The 21,947-nt window shown below is 36.9% G+C and overlaps 1 protein-coding gene across 22 annotated transcripts in view; it reads left to right on the forward strand.

Moving 5' to 3' along the window:
- Positions 1–21,947, forward strand: part of LOC121736845 (plasma membrane calcium-transporting ATPase 3) — a 188,316-nt gene that overhangs the window by 99,402 nt on the left and 66,967 nt on the right. For all 22 annotated transcript variants that reach the window (XM_042128277.1, XM_042128278.1, XM_042128274.1 and 19 more), the window contains 2 exons: positions 6,438–6,505; positions 19,545–19,752. In XM_042128277.1, the coding sequence (XP_041984211.1) occupies positions 19,596–19,752 (157 nt within the window). In that variant the 5' untranslated portion in view covers positions 6,438–6,505; positions 19,545–19,595. The remainder of the gene's footprint in view (positions 1–6,437; positions 6,506–19,544; positions 19,753–21,947) is intronic.

Raw genomic sequence — 21,947 nt, forward strand, 5'->3', positions numbered from 1 at the left:
CATTACAAGATAGGTATGGTATATTTTATAATAAGTACTATACTCCACTCGGGCTAACTTGCGGTCATTGACTCCCTGTCAGAAACTTGTCATTTTCCATATAAAACCACGATTGACAATATCTGACACTTCATTGTCAATCGCGGTTTATATGGAAAATGACAAGTTTTTGACAGGGAGGCAACGACCGCTAGCGACAAGTTAGCCCGAGTGGAGTATAGATAATATATTACTTGTTACTTCTTAGCCCCTAGATAAAATTATTCTTTATTCTATTCGAGTCTTCGAATATTCCGCACCCAGTTTATGAGCTATTAATAAGGAAGTATAGTCTACCAGTATTGGGCACTAACTCAGGAATAACGGCCGAGGTTAGGCCGTCTATTAACAAAATCATTAGGATTACGTAATCCGGAACATGTTTATGCCTACTGTGGAGTTAACTTATAGCTATTTCCCACCCATTAATATTTGACCCATTTGCCTCGCTGTTTCGTGGTTGTTCGCATTATATAGGTGTTTTATCTTCAGATGATTCCCATTACAAATATAGGATTGCTGGTAAAAAACTTTACTATTGTATTTTAATCCTTCGATCGTGGATTCTTGGAAATCTATTGTTATTCTATTGTGTCTTGCTTAACCTATCTTCTATATTTAAATCAAAATGAAGTTTAAATTTTGTTAGTCTCCCTAAAACTCGAGAAGGGCTTTTAGTCTTGAAATATTTGTGGAAGTACGAGAAAGGTTTATATTAGAAGGAAAGTGATACGAATTTTACCGGGTCGTCTAGATTTTAATATAATTTGTTATACAAGGCCTTTGTCATTACCTACTTTTTAGTTATAACTTATACATCGCCTCTATAATAGAGTTCTGCAAAAGATGTCGTCATTATAGGATACCCCATAATAAATTTACCGAATCGGCACGAGCCACGAGCTAATACTACGAGTTTAATCATAGATGTTGTATTCAAATTGTAATTTGCGTTCGCATAAGCCGGGCTTAAAGTGACCTTAACCAAACTACGCCCACCGACTCGTATTATTTTAGTACGGCCGTATCAGAACAGTGACCGATTTAACATTTTAGATAACGGACCATTCATACTATGATATAACTATTTATCTCCTTGTATTTCTTACAATTGGTTCTCTCTGATAATGGTTTATTGATCTTGGTCCAAAAAACCTGAAGTGTATATTATCCAAGTTAGACACAAGAATTGAATGACACATCTTATCTAATGACTACGTTTACATTTTTGCTACTTTGCAGCATCCAGAAAAAACATGTTATATTACACACCACATCGTTAAAAAAGTTTACCAATTACAAATATTTAATGTCCTAACGCCGTTTTCAAAGAATGCCGCCTGAACCATTTAACTTTGTAGTCTAAAAACGTTTGTGTAATCAATAGGTTATTCGCAAAAAGAAATAAACTGAAAAATATATTCTTGTGCAGAATAAACACAAAATCACTTGCAGATCTAAACTATAGATATATACCTATTTGAAAAGATTTCTTAAATACATATAATACTAGCTGTCCCGGCAAACGTTTCTTTGCTATATATAAAGTATTTCGCCCGTATTATTTTAGTGAATTGACTAAATAAGTATGTCACCATGGCAACGTCCATCGCTATCCCGTCGCACAAACAATGGTCGCCGTCAGTCTCGAGTTGTAATAATTTACTATTATTTATTCAACAAATGCACTTATCAATATAAAAAGTACCCAGTAGCCGATTGTCAGACCCACTGAATATGCATATAAAATTTGGTTAAAATCAGTAAAGCCGTTTCGGAGGAGTACGCGGCCTAACATTGTGGCACGAGAATTTTATATATAAGATAATTTATATACCTATACATAATATTATTTCCTTCATTTAACTAATTAAATATTTTTGATTCGCTAATATAGCTATTATTACATTATAGTTATTCTTGTTAGTGCCGAAAATACAAAAAGTACTGCTTTCATAATATATTATGTCGTGGATTTGCCACAATGTTCGTTCAGGCTTACTTTATGTCTACATTTTACGATGGCAGCTATAACTGTGAAATCATCAGTTACATTGCTATCAGCCTCATGATTCATTTCCTTTTCTTCGGGGCGTTATAAATATTTTATACGGGCTTTTCGAGTAAACATTTCGTTGGGCTGTTAAATAACAGATTTAAAATATTATGACAAATTGTGTATCAATTTATGCTATAGTATAAATTGAAACACAATATATTTTATACGTGGGAGAGCCATGCTTCGGCACGAATGGGCCGGCTCGACCGGATAAATACCACGTTCTCACAGAAAACCGGCGTGAAACAGCGCTTGCGCTGTGTTTCGCCGAGTGAGTGAGTTTACCGGAGGCCCAATCCCCTACCCTAATCCCTTTCCTATCCTCCTCTATTCCCTTCTCATCCCTACCCTCCCCTATTACCCTATTCCCTCTGAAAAGGCCGGCAACGCACATGCAGCTCAGCCCATGCTGCGAGTGTCCATCGGCGACGGAAGTTGCTTTCCATCAGGTGACCCGTTTTCTCGTTTGCCCTCTTATTTCATAAAAAAAGTATATATCTATTATCTTGTGATCTATCTATTCCACGGTAATTTCACTTGTAGCTTGGATTTTTGAAAATTGTTGGTCCATGTCTTTCCGTACCATTCTCGCTTTGTGTCTGAATTTTCGTAAACGGAACGTTCTGCTTAATTGTTATGTCGGTCATTTCTTTCCCTTTCATCCGACCTCCTTTATTCCATGAGCCCGTTATTTTTAGGGTCCATAGGTTCAGTGACCCTTTTCAATGGACAGTTTCGTGTATCAATCACTCGAGCTTGAAATTTATTTTTGAGCTCATCTAAAGTAATAATATGACTAATGCTTTATATTAATAAACAATTCTTAGAATAATTATTACATATCATCAATCTTGTTGCTCATACCGACAGCTATTTTGATGACATTAGCTACAAACCTACAAACCCCTAAATGAGAACTAGACCTCTAAAATAAGGAACAATATGCTTTTTAACTTCCTACGTAATCTTTGAGACATCAAATAAAGTAAAGCCCTCAAGAATATTGTTAACATTTAACCCTTAATTAGGCGCATCAAGAAAGTCACACAAGTAGTCGCATGGGGTGTCTACTGACCCCAAATAAAATAGTGAAAATTAAGGTGAAGAAATGAATAAAACGAAGTATCAATTGTACAAATTGTTAGAGGGCTTAATTGTTATTATTATTAAGCAAAAACCTTGGTATGCCTCTTTATAACGAAAAAAACACGCAACTTCTTTTCTGTCTCGAAATCTCCAAAATTTCACCATAGCTGATATCGAGATGAAAAAAATATACTTTTCACTCCGATAACCAGATTTTTTTTGTAGCTCCGAAGGAATTAGATCTTGAGATAATATTGACAAACATAATTTCCTCATCTTATAATTTTTTTACGCAATTTTGGTCATCACCATCTGACCATCATCATCATCACCATCCGGTGGTCAGATATAATTTTAATCATTACTGGACTCGTCAATCTTGCTTGCCGATTCATAGCCATCATAAATCGGTGTATAGTTTCGAAGTTCGGAGGCTGGCCTCACAAAATATCTTTGATCTTCAGAAACCTATCGTACTTCTCTGTCTTGACTCATATTGACATTTTTATAAATCAATTTTTTGAAAAATTGCTGTTAATATAATCATATACACGAATATTTTTGAAACATCCTAAATTATAACAAAAATAATGTAAAAATTAAACATAATATTACAATAATATAAACCTATCTTGTGACAAAAAAAGTTACGTAAGTGGTCGCATGGGGTCAGCGCTCAAGAGAGTAGCGACACATGCACCATCGTTAGCTGACCGGCTACCACTTATTGGGATACCTCAATAGGAGTTAGGAGACACCAAGAGCGTCGTTGTATTCCTAGAACTCTAGCACATATTTTTTTCGGTTTGAAAGTGATTTGACCCCATGCGACTAATTAAGGGTTAAACTAAATATTTATTTTTACTCAATCTTCTACAGAGCCAAGACATTTGTTAATGAAAGCACAAAAATGTTTTATCAGTTAAATGTTCCGGTATTAGTGTATTTGATGTGTGATTAACTGAACTCTAATATGAGACTTATCAGAGTATTTTGTGTAGACGACTATAACAAGGAACACGTACGCGAAATAAATTACTTTATATTTTCTCGTGTGATTATATATTTAATTAAATTCGCATAGCTATAAGTGAGTATTATTAACTAGTATGTACATTCTTAATTCTTATATAATGTATTTTTGTTATGTTTAAGAGGATACCACAGCGACTAGAGAAATGAAAAAAAAGTACGTGTAATATCTATAGCTGTCTCCCTTACCTCAAGCCTATACCGCAGAACGCGATAGAGACAACTGCAGAAAATCCAGAAAATCAACGATTCGTTGTCCCCTGATTCCTTCTCCAAAACTTAACCGATTTAAGTACTTTTTTCATTAAAGATTAAAAAAAGGCTTGAGCTGTGTTCCTATGTTTTGCTTTTTTTGTATAATCTATCCAAATCTGTTTTCTGGACGTTTGAACACAGTGGAAAATCTGGCCATTTTTTTGGGTTTTTGAACGTTCATATCTTATTTAATAATCAAATTATGAAAAAAAAGAAAACATAGGGACATTGTATTAGTGGCCGTAGATATTCAGGAAAAAAATTATAACTCTACTAGCATTATCCAGGGAGGAAACAGGGGACAACGTTTGTATGGAAAAAATGGCGGTGTGGAATCCTCTTAATCGATGTGAAGATAAGCTAAGAGTGAGAATTTGAGTGTTGAAACAGGTTTGAGATAAAAATACTATTTATTGTATTTCCCAGCTTGATTTAATTAAAAGTGTATTTTGTTTCTTTTTAGGGTTCCGCACCCAAAGGGTCAAAACGGGACCCTATTACTAAGACTTCGTTGTCTGTCCGTCTGTCCGTCTGCCTGTCACCAGGCTGTATCTCAAGAACTATTATGTATATCTGTTGCCGCTATGACAACAAATACTGAAAACAAAATAAAATTAATATTTAAAGGGGGCTCCCATACAACAAACGTGATTTTTTCGGCCTTTTTCGCTCCATATCAATAATGGCAAGAGATAGGGATTGGAATTTTTAACACATTTTTATTATATATGTGTTCTTTAATATTTAATAATAATATTAAAATAAAATAAAAAAATTAGGGGGGGGGGGCTCATGTTTTTGTAGGGACAAAAAACACAATTTCTAGCCTATTTTTGCTCTGTATCGGTACGGAACCCTTCGTGCGCGAGTACGACTCGCACAGCGCACTTGGCCGATTTTTTGCCTTTATAATTTTAACAAACCTTGTAACCTATCTACTTCATCTGGCTAATAAGTATACATAACTATACATAAAATGCACTTTCTTTGGTTTCAAATCATTTTTCCGGTAATAAAGCCATTTATGTAGAAAAACGTTACCCATTTTATACACTCATGACTCACGTCTTCAATTTAAAAAAATAGTCACCACATTCCTAAGAACATTCCAAATTCTAGTGATATGGCAACAAAACCGACTCGGAAAAGTGTAGTACTTGTAGTGCCGAACCTTAAATATTTGTCGGAGCTCTCGGTCCAAGACGCCAACCTTAATTGATTATTTGATTTGGCAAAGGGCGAGCCCTTTGTACTTTGTTTGTAAAGCTAGTACTTAAGAATTGTACCTTTAGTTTGAATCGAATACAGCTCTTGTTCTTTTTACTTGTAATCATCAAAATTAACTAAATTAATGCGAAGAAATAGGGTTGTGTTTTACCTTCAGGTGTTTCTACTTCATTAGGTTGTTAGATTATATCGACTAATGTTGTAAAAGAACAAGCAAAAAAATATTGTAAAAAAGACTTGAGAGGTGTCAAGGGACACCCGAATGGGACGAAGTTATTTCTTATGTTCAAAAAACGTGTAAGTATACATAAACACTCAAAAAAAATATATTAAAAAAACACCATATTCTATTGACGCCCAGGAATACCAACAACGCGTCGCTGTTTAAAAAAAACTTACTATCAACGCCCTCTGCCCCTAACATGCAGGTACTAATAAAAAAAGTGTCGAGGTCAAATCAAGATCAAATATCGTTCTGTCTAGCCTTCAGATTTACGCCGAACGCGCGATATGGAACTTCGTTCCAAAAAACTAGTGACGTTTTCACAATCGTAAGCAATTTATTTCTCAGTTGACTGATTTTAGATTTATCACCCATATTTAAACTATTCTACCGCCTAACAACGATCTCGAGTATGCAAGTGACAAGTCTTACATTATCTGTATATAACACATCGTTTCTAATATATATTTTTTTACATGAAGCATTGTTTCTTATATCTTTTTCTGTCTTTTCCAGGTCGCCCCCTGCAGCATAATAGGGAGCCATACGCCTCGGCGGAAAGACGGGTGCGACACGCACTCGTGGTACGTTACTATTATTTTTAACCGACTTTCAAAAAGGAGGAGGTTATTGACATTCGTGTGATTATATTTAATTAAAGTCGCATAGCTTGGATAGCTTCGGTCTTCGTGATATTTTGATTGTACTGTACCTAATAATGTTGGCCCCAAACCATAAAATTTAAACGTCTTCTCAAAAATATATAGACGTGGGAGAGCCATGCTTCGGCACGAATGGGCCGGCTCGGCCGGATAAATACCACGTTCTCACAGAAAACTGGCGTGAAACAGCGCTTGCGCTGTGTTTCGCCGAGTGAGTGAGTTTACCGGAGGCCCAATCCCCTACCCTATTCCCTTTCCTACCCTCCCCTATTACCCTATTCCCTCTTAAAAGGCCGGCAACGCACATGCAGCTCTTCTGATGCTGCGAGTGTCCATGGGCGACGGAAGTTGCTTTCCATCAGGTGACCCGTTTGCTCGTTTGCCCCCTTATTTCATAAAAAAAAATAGCTAATTCTTGTTTGAAGCTTCTACAATGCTGATTCTGTTTTGTTTGGTTGTAATCTTGGTACTTTATACTTTCTAACCGTTGGCTATCAATATGTCGGTCGCATTGTTTGCCGGTATAAATCAATATTAAATAGTTGATTTAATTCAATTTGGGCGTACCGCTAGGCCCATGCCCGGCACGTTTGCGGCCGGACGAAGCATATACGCAGCTTGAATTATTAAGGGACATCGCTAGTAATGGCCCAGCGGAAGAAATAAACGAAGGAAACTTGTTTTGGCATTACTGAATGTTCCCTGCTGTATGAGACTCAATATTTCGTGTATGTCGTGGGTTTCCGTGTTTTGTTCCTTGTGCCTGTGCACTACGAAATACTTTCTTACAACTGCTGGATAAGTCTTTAAAAAAATGTTAAGAGTCCACACCGCCCTTTTCTCTATACAAACGTTGTCTTCTGTTTCCTCCCTGGATAATGCTAGTAGAGTTATAATTTTTTTCCTGAATATCTACGGCCCCTAATACAATGTCCCTATGTTTTCTTTTTTTCGTAATTTAATTATTAAATAAGAAATGAACGTTCAAAAACCCAAAAAAATGGCCAGATTTTCAGCTGTGTTCAAACATACAGAAAACAGATTTGGCTAGATTTTACAAAAAAAAATAAAACATAGGAACACAGCTCAAGCCTTTCTTTTATCTTTAATGAAAAAAGTACTTAAATCGGTTAAGTTTTGGAGAAGGAATCAGGGGACAACGAATCGTTGATTTTCTGCAGTTGTCTCTATCGCATTTTGCGGTATAGGCTTGAGGTAAGGGAGACAGCTATAGATATTACACGTACTTTTTTTCATTTCTCTAGCCCCTGGTGTATCCTCTTAAGCCCAAGTATACCGCGTTGAATATTCTTCGGATATTGTCGATTCTATAAAATTGAGTGGGCTATTATAGAATAATACAGTTGTTTAATTAAACACGACCTCAGTAGGACTAATTTATGGGTGTTTCTCGCCGGTATGGAATATGATATCATCGAAATGAGACATTCCTAACGTGACTTCATTCATTATTAATCTTATACATTTGTATTCACAGTAAATACTCGATATTGTCACTGTATTATTTAAAATTATATTTCCCTAATTCCCTTTTCGCATAGGCATTTTGGTAAGAAAATAATGGAGACATATTCGGGCTGATGAACATCAAATTATGATGTGATAGGACGATTCAAATACGTGTCAAATGTATTACATACTTAAGAAGCGCTTACACGGGCAATTAATTGCCGGCGACACGAATGGAGCGATCTGGAGCAATTTAGTGGAGCAACATGGGGCAATTTTAATAAATTGCGGCGATACGAATTGACGAATATCCGATGGGCTCGTGTATGGCAGTATTGCCTAATAACTAGTTGCTGATTGTTGCTGCTTGTTGCCGAAAATTGCTTGTTGTAGTCGTGACGTCAAAGTTGACGAGAGTGGAGCAATTTTAGTTGCCCGTATAAGCGTCCCTTTAGACTTCATACAGGCATTACGCGCTACTAAACATGAGCTTGCCGTATAGAGGGTACTATTTGCAAATACCGTGATGGCTATTAAAATAATTAAGAATATTTCAATGCCGTATGTACGTTTAATCAATCTATAAATAACTGATATGTTAAAATATGCAGATTCGACAGGAAAGCTTCCGAGTTCAACGGAATTTATAATGAGGATATTCCGCGAAGTTATCCGAAAATCCGGACAAAACTTTGTCTCCGCGTCAATACGATCCCGGAAGCGAGTTGACCCGCAAGAATATTATTAAGTAAAAGAGTTAACCAAATATAAGCAGATTTATGGATAGCACGTTATGTAAAATAGTTACAATTAATATTAAACAAGACCACCAAGATACAGGCTCTGCCTAGTTTGGGGTCCATTCCAATTTGTATGGCTTACTACATAACTAAAACAAAATTCAAAATTGTATATTTACTTAAAACAATTTATTTAGATACTTGTGTGTAAACAAAAATTACTTTTGAAAATAGATTGTAAAAATGTTATATGTAATCGTTCAGAAGTAAAGAATTATTATAGTCAATTCCTTATAAAGTTCTATTGTTAAATGGAAGATTTAGGAGCCTACAATTGGCTGGGCTTTTCCTGCAGATATCCAAGATACAGAAAGAGTCATTACGTCGTTAACTTTAAAGACCGTCTCAAAAACAGTACCACAATTTGCGTGGAATAGCACAACACGACCGCACACGGCAATTTCAATTCATATTTCAAACGTTTACGCTGTTCGTAGAAAACGGGATGCTACTAATTAATAGGACACATCCACAGGGAACTAGTTTGAAACGAGTGTGTAAGTGCGATAATCTGTTTTAGGATTTGCTTTCAAAGCTTACTGCTTAAGCTCCTCAGTAACATTTTATGAGCTAGTCTTTATTGTAGGTACTATTTCCTTAGATTCAGCGTTTCTCATTCTCACTTAGATTTTTATTTTAAGACTTCTTTCAGAGTTTAGTGTACATTTATTCTTTTCAAATCGGATAATGATGTTACTTTACAGAAATTTCTGAAAATGTGGTTTTCGATTTTAAATTGACGCAGGATGTATGATAAAATACATGTTCCTCTTATCGTTTTCTGAAATCTCAACGCGTCCTGAATCTCAATCCGCGCTCGCCGCGTGGAGTTTTTATACATTTACAGAATTTCAATACATTACCGGAATATTAATATTCCGAAATTCAAGGGGTTTGAATATGTATTTTCAGTGTAAAATGCAAATTACGAGTCGCAAACGATATTTTCCTAGTGAGCGAACATGAACAAAGCGATGGGCTGATTCGTTTAGTTAGACGCTTGGATTTTGCAATTGATCAAATTGAAGCTTGGAATTTCTTACGAAGAATTGCAACAAGCTATTCTCTTTGCTGTAATTAGGATGTCAGTTGTAATTACGAGCTCGATAGCTCACACATGCATCTTTAGCTTTTTAAACCCAAGTATGGCTGATGGACGAGCTGAAAAGGAGTCTTTATACACGAGAAGTCTTAGTTCATGGAAAAGAAAAGAATGATAAGTCTCAACTTTTAAAATTCAATGTAGATATCTTTAAGGTAACTAAACCCATTTTCTGTACGTTTGAGGCACAAGTCACGAGGTACTCTGATTAGCGGTTATATACCGCCCGCCCCGGGTCCGTACGTGCATTGAATACTTAACTCTACCCGCGCCATGCATACCTGGTAGTCCCTGCTTGATTGCTAATGTCTGATACTAGAAATTTCTATTTAATCTATTTTATGATGACCTAGACGAAATAAGGGATTAGGCTTACCAAAGGCAGTGTAAGAGCAACGAGAACAATGAAAAACTGCGGAAGTAGAGATACGCAAAATGCCCCCGGCATGTCTAAAGATGCAATGGAAGAGAAGTACTGAAATTATATTTTAAAATACACTGTTCATCATGAAAATAATATTTTCCCTTACAATGACACAATTGGTCGTAAATTTTTAATTTCCGCGATAATAACTCCAACACTTTGACTGGATTCTATACTTTGTATTTATATAACTGATAATATTCTCCAAGATGAATAGAATATACTCGGAAGTTCGTACAAAGGCCCATTGGATACTACACAAACGCTTCTTTGTAATGTATCGATTCAATTTTTAATCAACATAATGCAGATTGTAGAGCACCAGTAAGAAATAATGAGTTGACAATAGATATTGCAAAAATTCTCTAATGCATTTTGCAAATTGATTCAACCTTCCAAGATATTTTTGAACTTTTTTCATATTTTTTTACTGGAGCATTAAGGAATTGTCCGAAGCTACGTATTTTAATTTCTTGACTTTAATAAATCCTTTTAGCTCTTTAAGTTCCTTGGAAATCATAGATAGTTTACAACCAAACTACAGCTACTAACCTAGTCACTCAAAATACATAAGTATGTAAACGTCAAAATTAATTTGGAAAACCTGTATCGATTGTTAGCTGGTACTTATAGCACAGGCCTATTTTTAACCGACTTCCAAAAAACGAGGAGGTTATATATTCGGCTGTGGATATTTTTTTTTTTATTTTTTTTTATTTTTGTATGTTCGACCACTACTCCGCCGTTTGTGAACCGATTTTCAAAATTTTTGTTTTTAAGTATCAGCAGAACATTAAATATGTATACAGCCACGAACTTTCCTGTGTCATCTAATTTATAATGAAACTTCTGTACTTGGAGCAAATAAATAACGTATTATTATTATAGTTTTGTTTGCGTTTATTTGGGTGATTTTGTCGATTCGGCTCGCAATTTATTTCCAAGAAAGATGTTCTTTCACTCTGAACGCATAATTAGGTCATTTTCAAGCTCTCTCGCACGCAGTATACATTGGCAAACGAAGTGGACTCGAGATTTCTTCGAGCATATTTAACTGTAGTAGCTTTTGAGTTTCGTTTCTTAGTACCATTCAGAGATTTAAGTCTAGTGTTGGGTGTAAACTGAATAGTCTGTCCACTGAGTTTAAATTCCTGGGAATTTTCGTTTTCGAGCTTTCCTTTCTTTTGGTTTATTTTGGATCCAAATCTATTGTTTTGTTCCGTTGTCCGTGATTCTCTTTTATTAGCGATACCGTGACTAAGCTTTAAGTTTGTTGGTACTTAGTAGTCAAAAATCTTGTAGCTCTAAATAAAAAAAAAACATGTTTAATTCCAGATAAGTTGTAAAATGTTCCACCGACAAAAATAAATACACTTCTCATTTATCCAGTAACGTAATGAATACAGCTTTTATGTTGTAGCTCTTGATATTTTTTCTTTTAATCTCTCCCATTGCATATTTCTATTCAGGAACATTTTGTTCTTGTTTCTTGGGTTTATAAATAAAATGGCTGTCATTAAATGTGTTGCCTTGAGAATTAAATGAAATATAGGGTCTACCTTAATATTATGAGACACTAAAATACGTTGCGCGATTAAAGTAGACCTTAGAGCGTTTTTGATAGAGAATAAATTGTTGAAAATTGATAGTATAGTACTTCAGGGTAACTTCCTCAGGTGCCTAATTGACAATATCCTTTCGAAAAACTTACCAGCTATTGGTCATCGCGTAGACGCGAACAAACGTTGACCAATAACAGCGGTATTCCAAATTGAACAAGAATTGTGAATACGCTGGGCACGAATACTGTTCCGAAGCAAAGAACAATAGCAGTCGTGTAAAGATTAGAACAGTAACAGGTATAAATCGCGAGGTGCGGTGAGATAGCTGGGCAGTCTGAGCACGCGATCTCGCAGTACATCATACTTTATGGCTCAGACAATGCCGAAAGTATTATGGTCGGGAGAGACGTTTTGTAGCGCTGTTTTAGAATTGTGTCCCATCTTTTTAGTACGTTCGTCTTAGTTTTATTGTTGTTATACTTTGTTTTCATTATTTTTCTGGTGTTGTTATCGGTGAATTGGTGGTCACTTTGTCATCCGTTTACTCTTCTTCTTCTGTTAGCTATTTTTTATATTTAAATTAGCTGTCCCGGCAAACATTGTTTTGCCATATATAGTATTTCGCCCATATTATAATTTTATTGAAGTGACTAAATATAAGTTTGGCACCATGGCAACGGCCATCGCTATACCGTCGCACAAACAATGGTCACCATCAGTCTCGAGTTGTAATAATTTACTATTAATTATTCAACAAATGCTCTTAACAATATAAAAAGTAGCCAGTAGCCGATTCTCAGACCCTCATTCAATGCATAATATAGGTAAAAATCAGTAAAGCCGTTTCGGAGGAGTACGGTAACTAACATTGTGACACGAGAATTTTACATAAGATTGTCTTTTTAGTACAGCTACATGGGTCTTAGTTTTATTGTTTTTATGCTTTGATTTTATTATTTTTCTGGTGTACTTGGTTTGGTGGTCACTTTTACGTCTGTTGATCTGTCTAGCATCAAATAGATGCTGTTGTTGATAGTTCCTACCTGCGTAGGATATTCATTCGCAGGCATTCTAGTCTAGTCCGCTCTGTGTAAAGGTTCTGCATACCTATGCAAATGCTTGCTAACTATTGTTAGCAAGCATTTCCATTTCTATCCATACTAGAATGTTACCTTTATTGACTTTGGTGACGAGAGAAATAGTCATTCCGTACCAACGTCTGTATTGGAATTTTTCTCGGGTATTTAATTGTCTTTCTTCAGTAGTCCGTAACTTAGTTGTAGCACGTTGTAGGTTATGTTACAGAGTGTCTAACAATATTAAATCATTTCGCAGAAAAAGCAAAACCGATTTCCTAGAAGTCGTTCTCAGAAATAATGATACAAATATTCCAAACCTCTAAAAGCAAGTAAGCTTAGATATAAAAAAAAATATTATGATATTGAATGTAGGTACTTCTTGGTGGAAATTCATGTTTCACAGTAAAAAATATATATTTTTATAAAAGTAGAATGTGTGCATGAAAAGTGTATATTTTTACTGTGAAAAAAGTATTAGCAAATTCTTACAAAATATATTTTGTTTCTCATGGGCAAACGTTTTAGAAAATATGGTGAAAAATGCAACCCCTAACGCGTAAGGTGGACTCCTGATGTCCCTTTACGATTTCGGCAACTTTTTGTGTCAGCGAAATGTACGGTTTCTATGGGACTTCCTTACACGCTGGCAACACGTAGCTCCTAATATTTCAGTATGACATAATCACGGCCGTGTCAAGGCTAAGGCCGTAACATCCTATAGCTGGTATCATTAAGGCCGTACTACCTACTCGTATTGTAATCGAGTGAATCTCGTTTTTTTTTCACGTTTACCATCATCAGCATCAGCCTCTGTACGATAAATGTGAATTCTGCCAAGTGCCAGCTAAGCATGACTATAGGGTTTCTTTGGTAGAGTCGAAGATTGCAGAAGGAAATCTGTTGAATTTAATTGAACTTCTTTGCACATGCTAAGCCTGCACGCGACCTGCCGGCTTAGCGACTAGCGTGGTAGTTTAACACAATAAAGTGTTAGAAATAAGTTAGGTATTAGGTCATAGGATTTGATTTATGGTTATAGATTTTTTTTATGAAATAAGGGGGGCAAACGAGCAAACGGGTCACCTGATGGAAAGCAACTTCCGTCGCCCATGGACACTCGCAGCATCAGAAGAGCTACGGGTGCGTTGCCGGCCTTTTAAGAGGGAATAGGGTAATAGGGGAGGGTAGGGATGGGAAGGGAAGGGAAGGGAATAGGGAAGGGTAGGGAAGGAAATAGGGTAGGGGATTGGGCCTCCGGTAAACTCACTCACTCGGCGAAACACAGCGCAAGCGCTGTTTCACACCGGTTTTCTGTGAGAACGTGGTATTTCTCCGGTCGAGCCGGCCCATTCGTGCCGAAGCATGGCTCTCCCACGTATAAAATTATAGGATTTGCGCACATTTGCGTTATATATCAAATTCCATACATTTTTAAATTCTATTTTCTTTGTCAAAACTAAAATCTTTCGAATGGACGTCTAAATCCTCTTTTCCATTACGTGGATGGCTTTACATGCTGGAAACTGGGTCTACATACGTAACCGTATGGTTAAATAAAAAACCGACAGTTTATTCTGTGTTTATACTTAGCAGTTACTCTCCAATAAAAACCTAATGGCCGCTTTTATGTAACAAGCGACGAAATTCCGAGAAGCGTGCCGTACACAGGGTTGGGTTTAATTATAACCCATGACATTAGCTACAGATTTTTTTCAGCGGGAACATGCCATGCCATGCAAATGACCAATATAATAAATGGTCCTTGATTTGGTTCGGCGTAATTATTTTGTAGGGGTTAGTCAACTCTTTGATAACGAATGGAACTGGTCAGAATGGGGCGATAAATGCCATGCATTGAGCTTCCGTTGTAAATAATATCTGTAATTGCCTCTTCTGTTTTCAATATGAGCTTTCGAAGCCTGCAATAAATGATATTTAATTTAATGTTTTTTCCGTTCCTTGTTTGATCAAGTCCGATTCCTCGTTATAGAATGGTTATCTCTTGAAATGTCAAATTACTAATTAATAGGAAGATAAGTAGGAAAAAGCAACGGAGAACATACGAAAGTACCAGGAATACAGATGCGGTCATGAAAATCGACCTAATTAAACGTCCACACCAGTCAGGGTGGAGGAAGGAATCTTTCCCTCGGGTCAAGTTGATAGCCGACGCGTAGTTATGTCCACTTTCCACTCTCACGTTTATGGTCGCCTTGTGGATTAAGGTTTGTTTCTGATTTCCGAATCCAGATTCTGGAGGAAAATGTCGACATCTCAATTCGCGCTAAAATTTAACCGAAATTTTCAGAACCAAATTCATAAATAATATTATGTCAGAAAAATGCTAGAGTATCAATCATCATTATTAAGGTGACGCCGGGCCAGCCTCTCATAGAAAACAAGAAATGGAAAGGGCGTAAGCGACAAAATGATTTTTGTCGCGTAATTAAAAAACCATAAATATATTTCATATAAGCTATGGGCAAATTATAGTGTATGCTTGAATTAATGTAAAAATTTTGGAAGCTTATAAATCACCCTCTGTTGGCAAAATTAGAATCCCTGTTTTCATGAATCAAAATTAATCAAAAAGACCTCTATAGGTCTTTTTGATTAATTATTATGTGTTTTATAAGTTGACCAATCGTGTTATGCTATGAGTAATTCAAAGATAAAGACAATATGATGAATACTGACAATGAACTTTAATTTCTTATCTTTAGTCATTGTGGAGAAAAATCGATATCAGCAGCCAAATTATCAAGGCGTCACCTTAATAATTTTATACAAAAGCCTTCATTGCCTATTTTCTGAGAGTTCCTTTGGGCACATTATTTACAATTATCAGAAACAATGAGACATACCTCGTTAAAAACGTACTAAGATGGATAGCAACGCGATTCTACTTTCCTCGACATAAAAATAAAGATTCCTATTAGCCCGTTTTTTCGTGGAATTGAGAAAATGAAAAAGTTACAGGCGGGTATTTGTGACAATGTTTTAAAAATAAATGTGTTCTTGCCGGTGCGGATGGATCATTACTTTTACGATCGAGAATTGTATATCTTTTGCCCGAGGGTTGTAAAGTAAAATGTATGGCGTTCGGGGTTAATTGCTTATAGAATATTAAACCTTATTTGCTTAACAATGTTGGGTTTGTTTGCTGTGATGTTATTAGAAATGTGGGTGTATTTCAATGTTTTAATTAATTTTGTTACCCAATATTATAAAAGATAGTAGTGTGTTTGTGTAAACACCGTTATCCTTGAAACCATCAAAATATGAGCCCGTCAAAATGAACAACTTTTTCTATGAGAACAATGCTGGGAACTCAAAAAAATCCGTCTTCATACCCATACAAATTGCCGATCCGGGCATCCGTATGGGTATGAAGACGGCATTTTTTTTTTGTTCCCAGCATGGTTCTCATAGAAAAAGTTGTTCATTTTGACGGGCTCATTTGATGGTTTCAAGGATTTACGGTGTTCACACTAACATCTTGTATACTGCCTGCCAAAACCTAAAATTAGCTGTCGCACACATTATCAACAAATTAATTACGACTACTAAAGGTGCTGGAACACCTTTAGTAGTCGTAATAAAGGTAAGATCTTAGCGCCAAATATTATAAAGTTCATCGAAATTAGCGAACAGTACAACGGCGCCAGAATGCCCTAAAATAGTTGACTCTGTTCTTATTAAGTCCTATGATTCAATTATGCATGAGGGTGCAGTGGAGCGTTGGAAGTCTTTATGGGGTCATAAACACCCCGTGTTCCACTTTCAGCCCAAATTGTACTGAATATCCAAACGGTTAAGTGTTGCTAGTTACGGAAAATCTGCCTTCCGCCCGAAATGTTGTAAAGCGTTTTTGAAAAAAATGGGTCGGCATATGAGCTCCGTTTTAGAGAAGTCCTTATGGGATACAAGGTTTTGTAATAATTAGATTATTTCTGAAAAGGGCATCAAAATGCTCAAGCGAAGTCTTGGGTAGAAATACTGGTCTCCAGTTAATACTGACTGCAACTTCGGTTTCCTTGGGCGTATCATTTGATCCAAAAAAAAATCCACAGTTGAACTTTCTCCTTTTTAGAAGTCGGTTAAAAAACTAGATTTCGTCCAGCTCGGTGACCCAGCTCTTATTAATTATGTCTCGTGGACCCGAACACATAAACCGAGTACGCACGTTTTTATTCCAGTTTGAAAAAGTTTGGATTTTCTGTGTCGTGTACATTGTGGGTTTTTACGACGGGCTCTCGATCCTCTCAATTCCCTTCGGTCCGACCGAAAATAAAGAATACTTTTGATAAATTTTCTTATTTCGTCAGCCGCTGTTATGGTTTGTGTTGTTTTTCAGTATCAGTATCACCTTTAGCTAGCCATTGTGGCTAATGCCTGGTTTCTGACACAACTTGACAGAAGTTTATCTTTTCAGTACCGTTGAACCACACATTTGACGTTAGACAAACAAATGCGCTATTGAACGAAAAAACTTAAGAGGATACACCAGGGGCTAGAGAAATGAAAAAAAAAAGTACGTGTAATATCTATAGCTGTCTCCCTTACCTCAAGCCTATACCGCAGAACGCGATAGAGAAAACTGCAGAAAATCCAGAAAATCAACGATTCGTTGTCCCCTGATTCCTTCTCCAAAACTTAACCGATTTAAGTAATTTTTTCATTAAAGATTAAAAAAAGGCTTGAGCTGTGTTCCTATGTTTTGCTTTTTTTTGTATAATCTAGCCAAATCTGTTTTCTGGACGTTTGAAAACAGGGGAAAATCTGGCCATTTTTTGGGTTTTTGAACGTTCATATCTTATTTAATAATTAAATTATGAAAAAAAAGAAAACATAGGGACATTGTATTAGTGGCCGTAGATATTCAGGAAAAAAATTATAACTCTACTAGCATTATCCAGGGAGGAAACAGGGGACAACGTTTGTATGGAAAAAAGGGCGGTGTGGACTCCTCTTAAGTCTAAAAACTGACATTTGCCAGATTTACCAATACGTTTATTACATGCAACACCCGACGCCTATCTTTAATGCGAAGAACGAGAAAGGGCCTGTTTCACCACTTTCTGATAAAGTGCCGAATAGGCTATTCACACATTTTTGGACAGTTTCTCGATACTTCATGTCAAGTTAAGTGGTGGATAGCCTTATCAGGAAGTGGTGAAACAGGCCCTAAGTTATATTTTAATAAATAGCAGCTTAAACGCTCATTAAATAACTTATCATCATTGGTGGAATTTGTATTTCAAGTGAACCATAAATTGGTGGAATTGGTATTTCAAGTGAACCAAACGACTCAAGTCAAGACCTAATTGCAATTCCTCAGTTTCCTGTGAAATTCCTTGCGTTCGAGTGACGTTTGAAAGCTAAAACTAAAACTACTATTAGCGTACATTTAACCAATATTAAGTAATTACTGCCCGATTTTCGAGTTTTTTGAAAAGAGCTTATCTACTCAACAGCGTCGATGATTGGTTATTTTGTTAGCCATTAAAAAGCGCTAGTGAATAGATAAACTGCAGTCAAAAACCCTCAGAAGCAGGGCATTATTAGACTAAACAAACTATCTAGGTCTAGCCGGTACGGGCTAGATAGCGGCAGCTGACAACACGTCCATAACTTACCGTAACATGCCCCACAAAAATGGCCGCTTGGGTAAATAAAATTGCATTCTCTATCAATTTTCCGTCCATCGACCAGTCTATTGGGTAGAAAGGTATTGAAAGTGTTTGTCTATGTTATAGTAGACTTTGTTGAAAATTGAAAATTTGCTTGAAAATTTTGGCGTAAAGATGTTAGGAACGAAATTAACATTTTGAGACTGATATTATAGAGAATATTTTAGATATTTTAAACGAGTAAAGCATAAAGAGATGATTGGCTGTGGATTTATAATATTAAAATTGTTCCTTTTAATCCTTTCCTTGGGACTTTAATGTCGTCTTAGAAATTAAAGTTTGCGTAAAGCTGAAGACCGCAGGGTGATCTGCCTCTAGAACCATCTTGCCAGGTTGTCTGAAAGCTGTGGTGTCTCCCTGGTCAGTTCAATACCCATGTGCAATAGTCTCAGCTATCTTCCTATTTATTACTGTCGCAAGAACCACCCTGGGGGTTTGTCTGAAGGCTGTGGTGCCCCACTGGTCTGTTCGATGTTTTTCTATGTGCAATAAGGATCCCCATCACCTTGAAGAGTGGTAGTCTTCCACCGTGCGTTTTTCGCGTAACTTTCTGTTGCGCACTGTAAAACTCTGGAACGGCAGGCGTTCCAGTAGTATTTGGTCCAGCAATATTTGGTCGCCCATGGATACTCGCAAGTCGCAGGGTCGTATTGGCCCCCGGCCCAATACGACCTGCAAACCTCTCCTAAAAGGCCGGCAACGCAACTGCAGCTCTTCTAATGTTGCGAGTGTCCATGGGCGACTGTAGTTGCTTTCCATCAGGTGACCCGTTTGCCCCCTTATTTTATGAAATAATAAAAAAGGAATCTAATCATCTCCTGCCTTTTCCAGATCTAGAGGGAGGTCGGGCGTGGTGCGGGCGGCGGCCGCGAGCCCGGCACCATGGCTACGGTGGAAGGGCGGCCGGCGCAGTACGGCGTCACGCTGCGCCAGCTGCGCGAGCTCATGGAGTCGCGCGGCGCGGAGGGGCTGGCCAAGATCAACGCGCTCGGCGGACCCCAGGAGATCTGCAAGAAGCTGTACACCTCACCCACAGATGGTGAGTACTAGGATTACATCGCGGAGGAACATCTCTTGTAGATTTAAAAAGAGCAGAAATAAGGGAGTACTAAGGTGGTAGAGAAACATCTTTGTACTAGGATAGCTGAAAAAAACATCCTTATCTGGAGTATTGTAAAAAGGAGGTCCGAATTGGCTGAACGGTTATTAGAACCAGAGATAAGGAAGTGAGAGGAACCTTTCCATATCCTAAAATTAAGTCCCATGAAATTGTTCTGTATAATATACCTTGGCTATTGTAGTTGCAGATAACAAAAAAAATTAAGAGATATTCCTCCTGGTTTTCAGCTTAACCTTCGACATAATATTATTTGGATAAAAAGTGTCGTTTTAAGGTCTCTATTTTTAACAGGTCATATAAACACATGTTTACCTACAATAATTATTAAACCATTTTTCTATTTTAAATTGATGTTGAAATTGCTTAACCTCAATTTAATAATAACAAAAGTTAACCGCACAAATGACAGAGATCGTTAAGTGTTTTGTGTGTGTCGAGAAACTAGAGTTATAATAATATTTAAAACATCCAGTTCTCGTTCCTCACACGTCAGACGGAGGGCTTAATGCATTTCCTGAGCTAAAACGCCTTTTAGCGATGCTATCAAGCCGCCATTATGTTCAACAAAATGTTTCCACATTCAATATAACATGTGGTAAGCGAAATTACGCTAAATATACTATCAGAGGATTAAAATGACTATTGTGTCTATTGAAATTTTGACTGATAAACGATAATAATTCGATTCAATTCTACCTTTAATAGCTGTCTATATTTTAAGTATTAATGAGTCTCTCTCAACTCTATCTTTGGTTCGATTCCAATTTACAATCGGAAGTCAGCTTTAGGACTAGGGTTGAATAAATACACAGAGTCAAAGACAGTGACCCGCCCAAAGCAAAGAAGCCTCGAACAATATCCATGCAAATGTAGAGCTAAGGATTCGAGTAATTAGGCTTAAAATACCATCAATGATTACAATACTATTTTAAATAGTTTTCTATTACCTATTGAACTTTTATATGACCGTTTCATAACCTTCAGATAACAAGGGTTTTTCCGTGCTCATGTGTTGTATTTTTAACTCCCGTCATACCTAACGAGAAAATAAGAACCCAGTGAAAAATCTATATTTTATTCATGGAATTAACTGAGTTTTCGTATTTTCTCTCTCTTTTTATGTCAAGTGACAGAGACTACAAAGAGTGTTAATTTGAGTGAAACACATGAATCCTGATCAAATAGGCTCTAAAGTATATATGACTTAAGACGTTTAGCAAAGGTTTTAATTCTGTTTCTGTAAAATATACGTCGTGCCTTGGTTAAGGCACTTAGTTTTAAAATCATTGCACTAAAGATATAACTTTCTGTTCACTTTCCAAAGAAACTTACCAATAATAATAGTGTAACCGTCGAAACGTTTACACTTATTAATTTAATTATGAGTGTCTTAAGTGTATTTTGAAGTTAGTAATGGCTGGCCTTCGCGTGCTACCCTCTGGTTACCGCGTCACGATAAACCCGGGGCTACGGCGACGGCTAAGTTGTTACAAGCAATGAAACTTTTAAATTTATTAAACACGATACCGTGTAATATTTTTAAGTCTTTATAACACTTAATTTCATAAAACTGGGTTTAGGCACTATAGGTGGCAGCATATTCGCAACACAAAATATGCTTGTGGCTTTGTTCAATAAGATCCACACTTGCCGGTGTTGGTGCTACTCTCAGAATAGGAAAACAAGTAAAATCTGTGGTGCTACTACTTGCACGCCTTCATTTTTTTTTTTATGAAATAAGGAGGCAAACGAGCAAACGGGTCACCTGATGGAAAGCAACTTCCGTCGCCCATGGACACTCGCAGCATCAGAAGAGCTGCAGGTGCGTTGCCGGCCTTTTAAGAGGGAATAGGGTAATAGGGGAGGGTAGGGATGGGAAGGGAATTGGGGAGGGTAGGGAAGGGAATAGGGTAGGGGATTGGGCCTCCGGTGAACTCACTCACTCGGCGAAACACAGCGCTAGCGCTGTTTCACGCCGGTTTTCTGTGAGAACGTGGTATTTCTCCGGTCGAGCCGACCCATTCGTGCCGAAGCATGGCTCTCCCACGTATCATTAAAATCATTCAAAGAAAGACATTTGCCTGATAGTATATTTGTAAATCTTTACATAATAA

The sequence above is a fragment of the Aricia agestis genome, chromosome 19 (genome assembly GCF_905147365.1).
Source record: "Aricia agestis chromosome 19, ilAriAges1.1, whole genome shotgun sequence".
Taxonomy (NCBI): domain Eukaryota; kingdom Metazoa; phylum Arthropoda; class Insecta; order Lepidoptera; family Lycaenidae; genus Aricia; species Aricia agestis.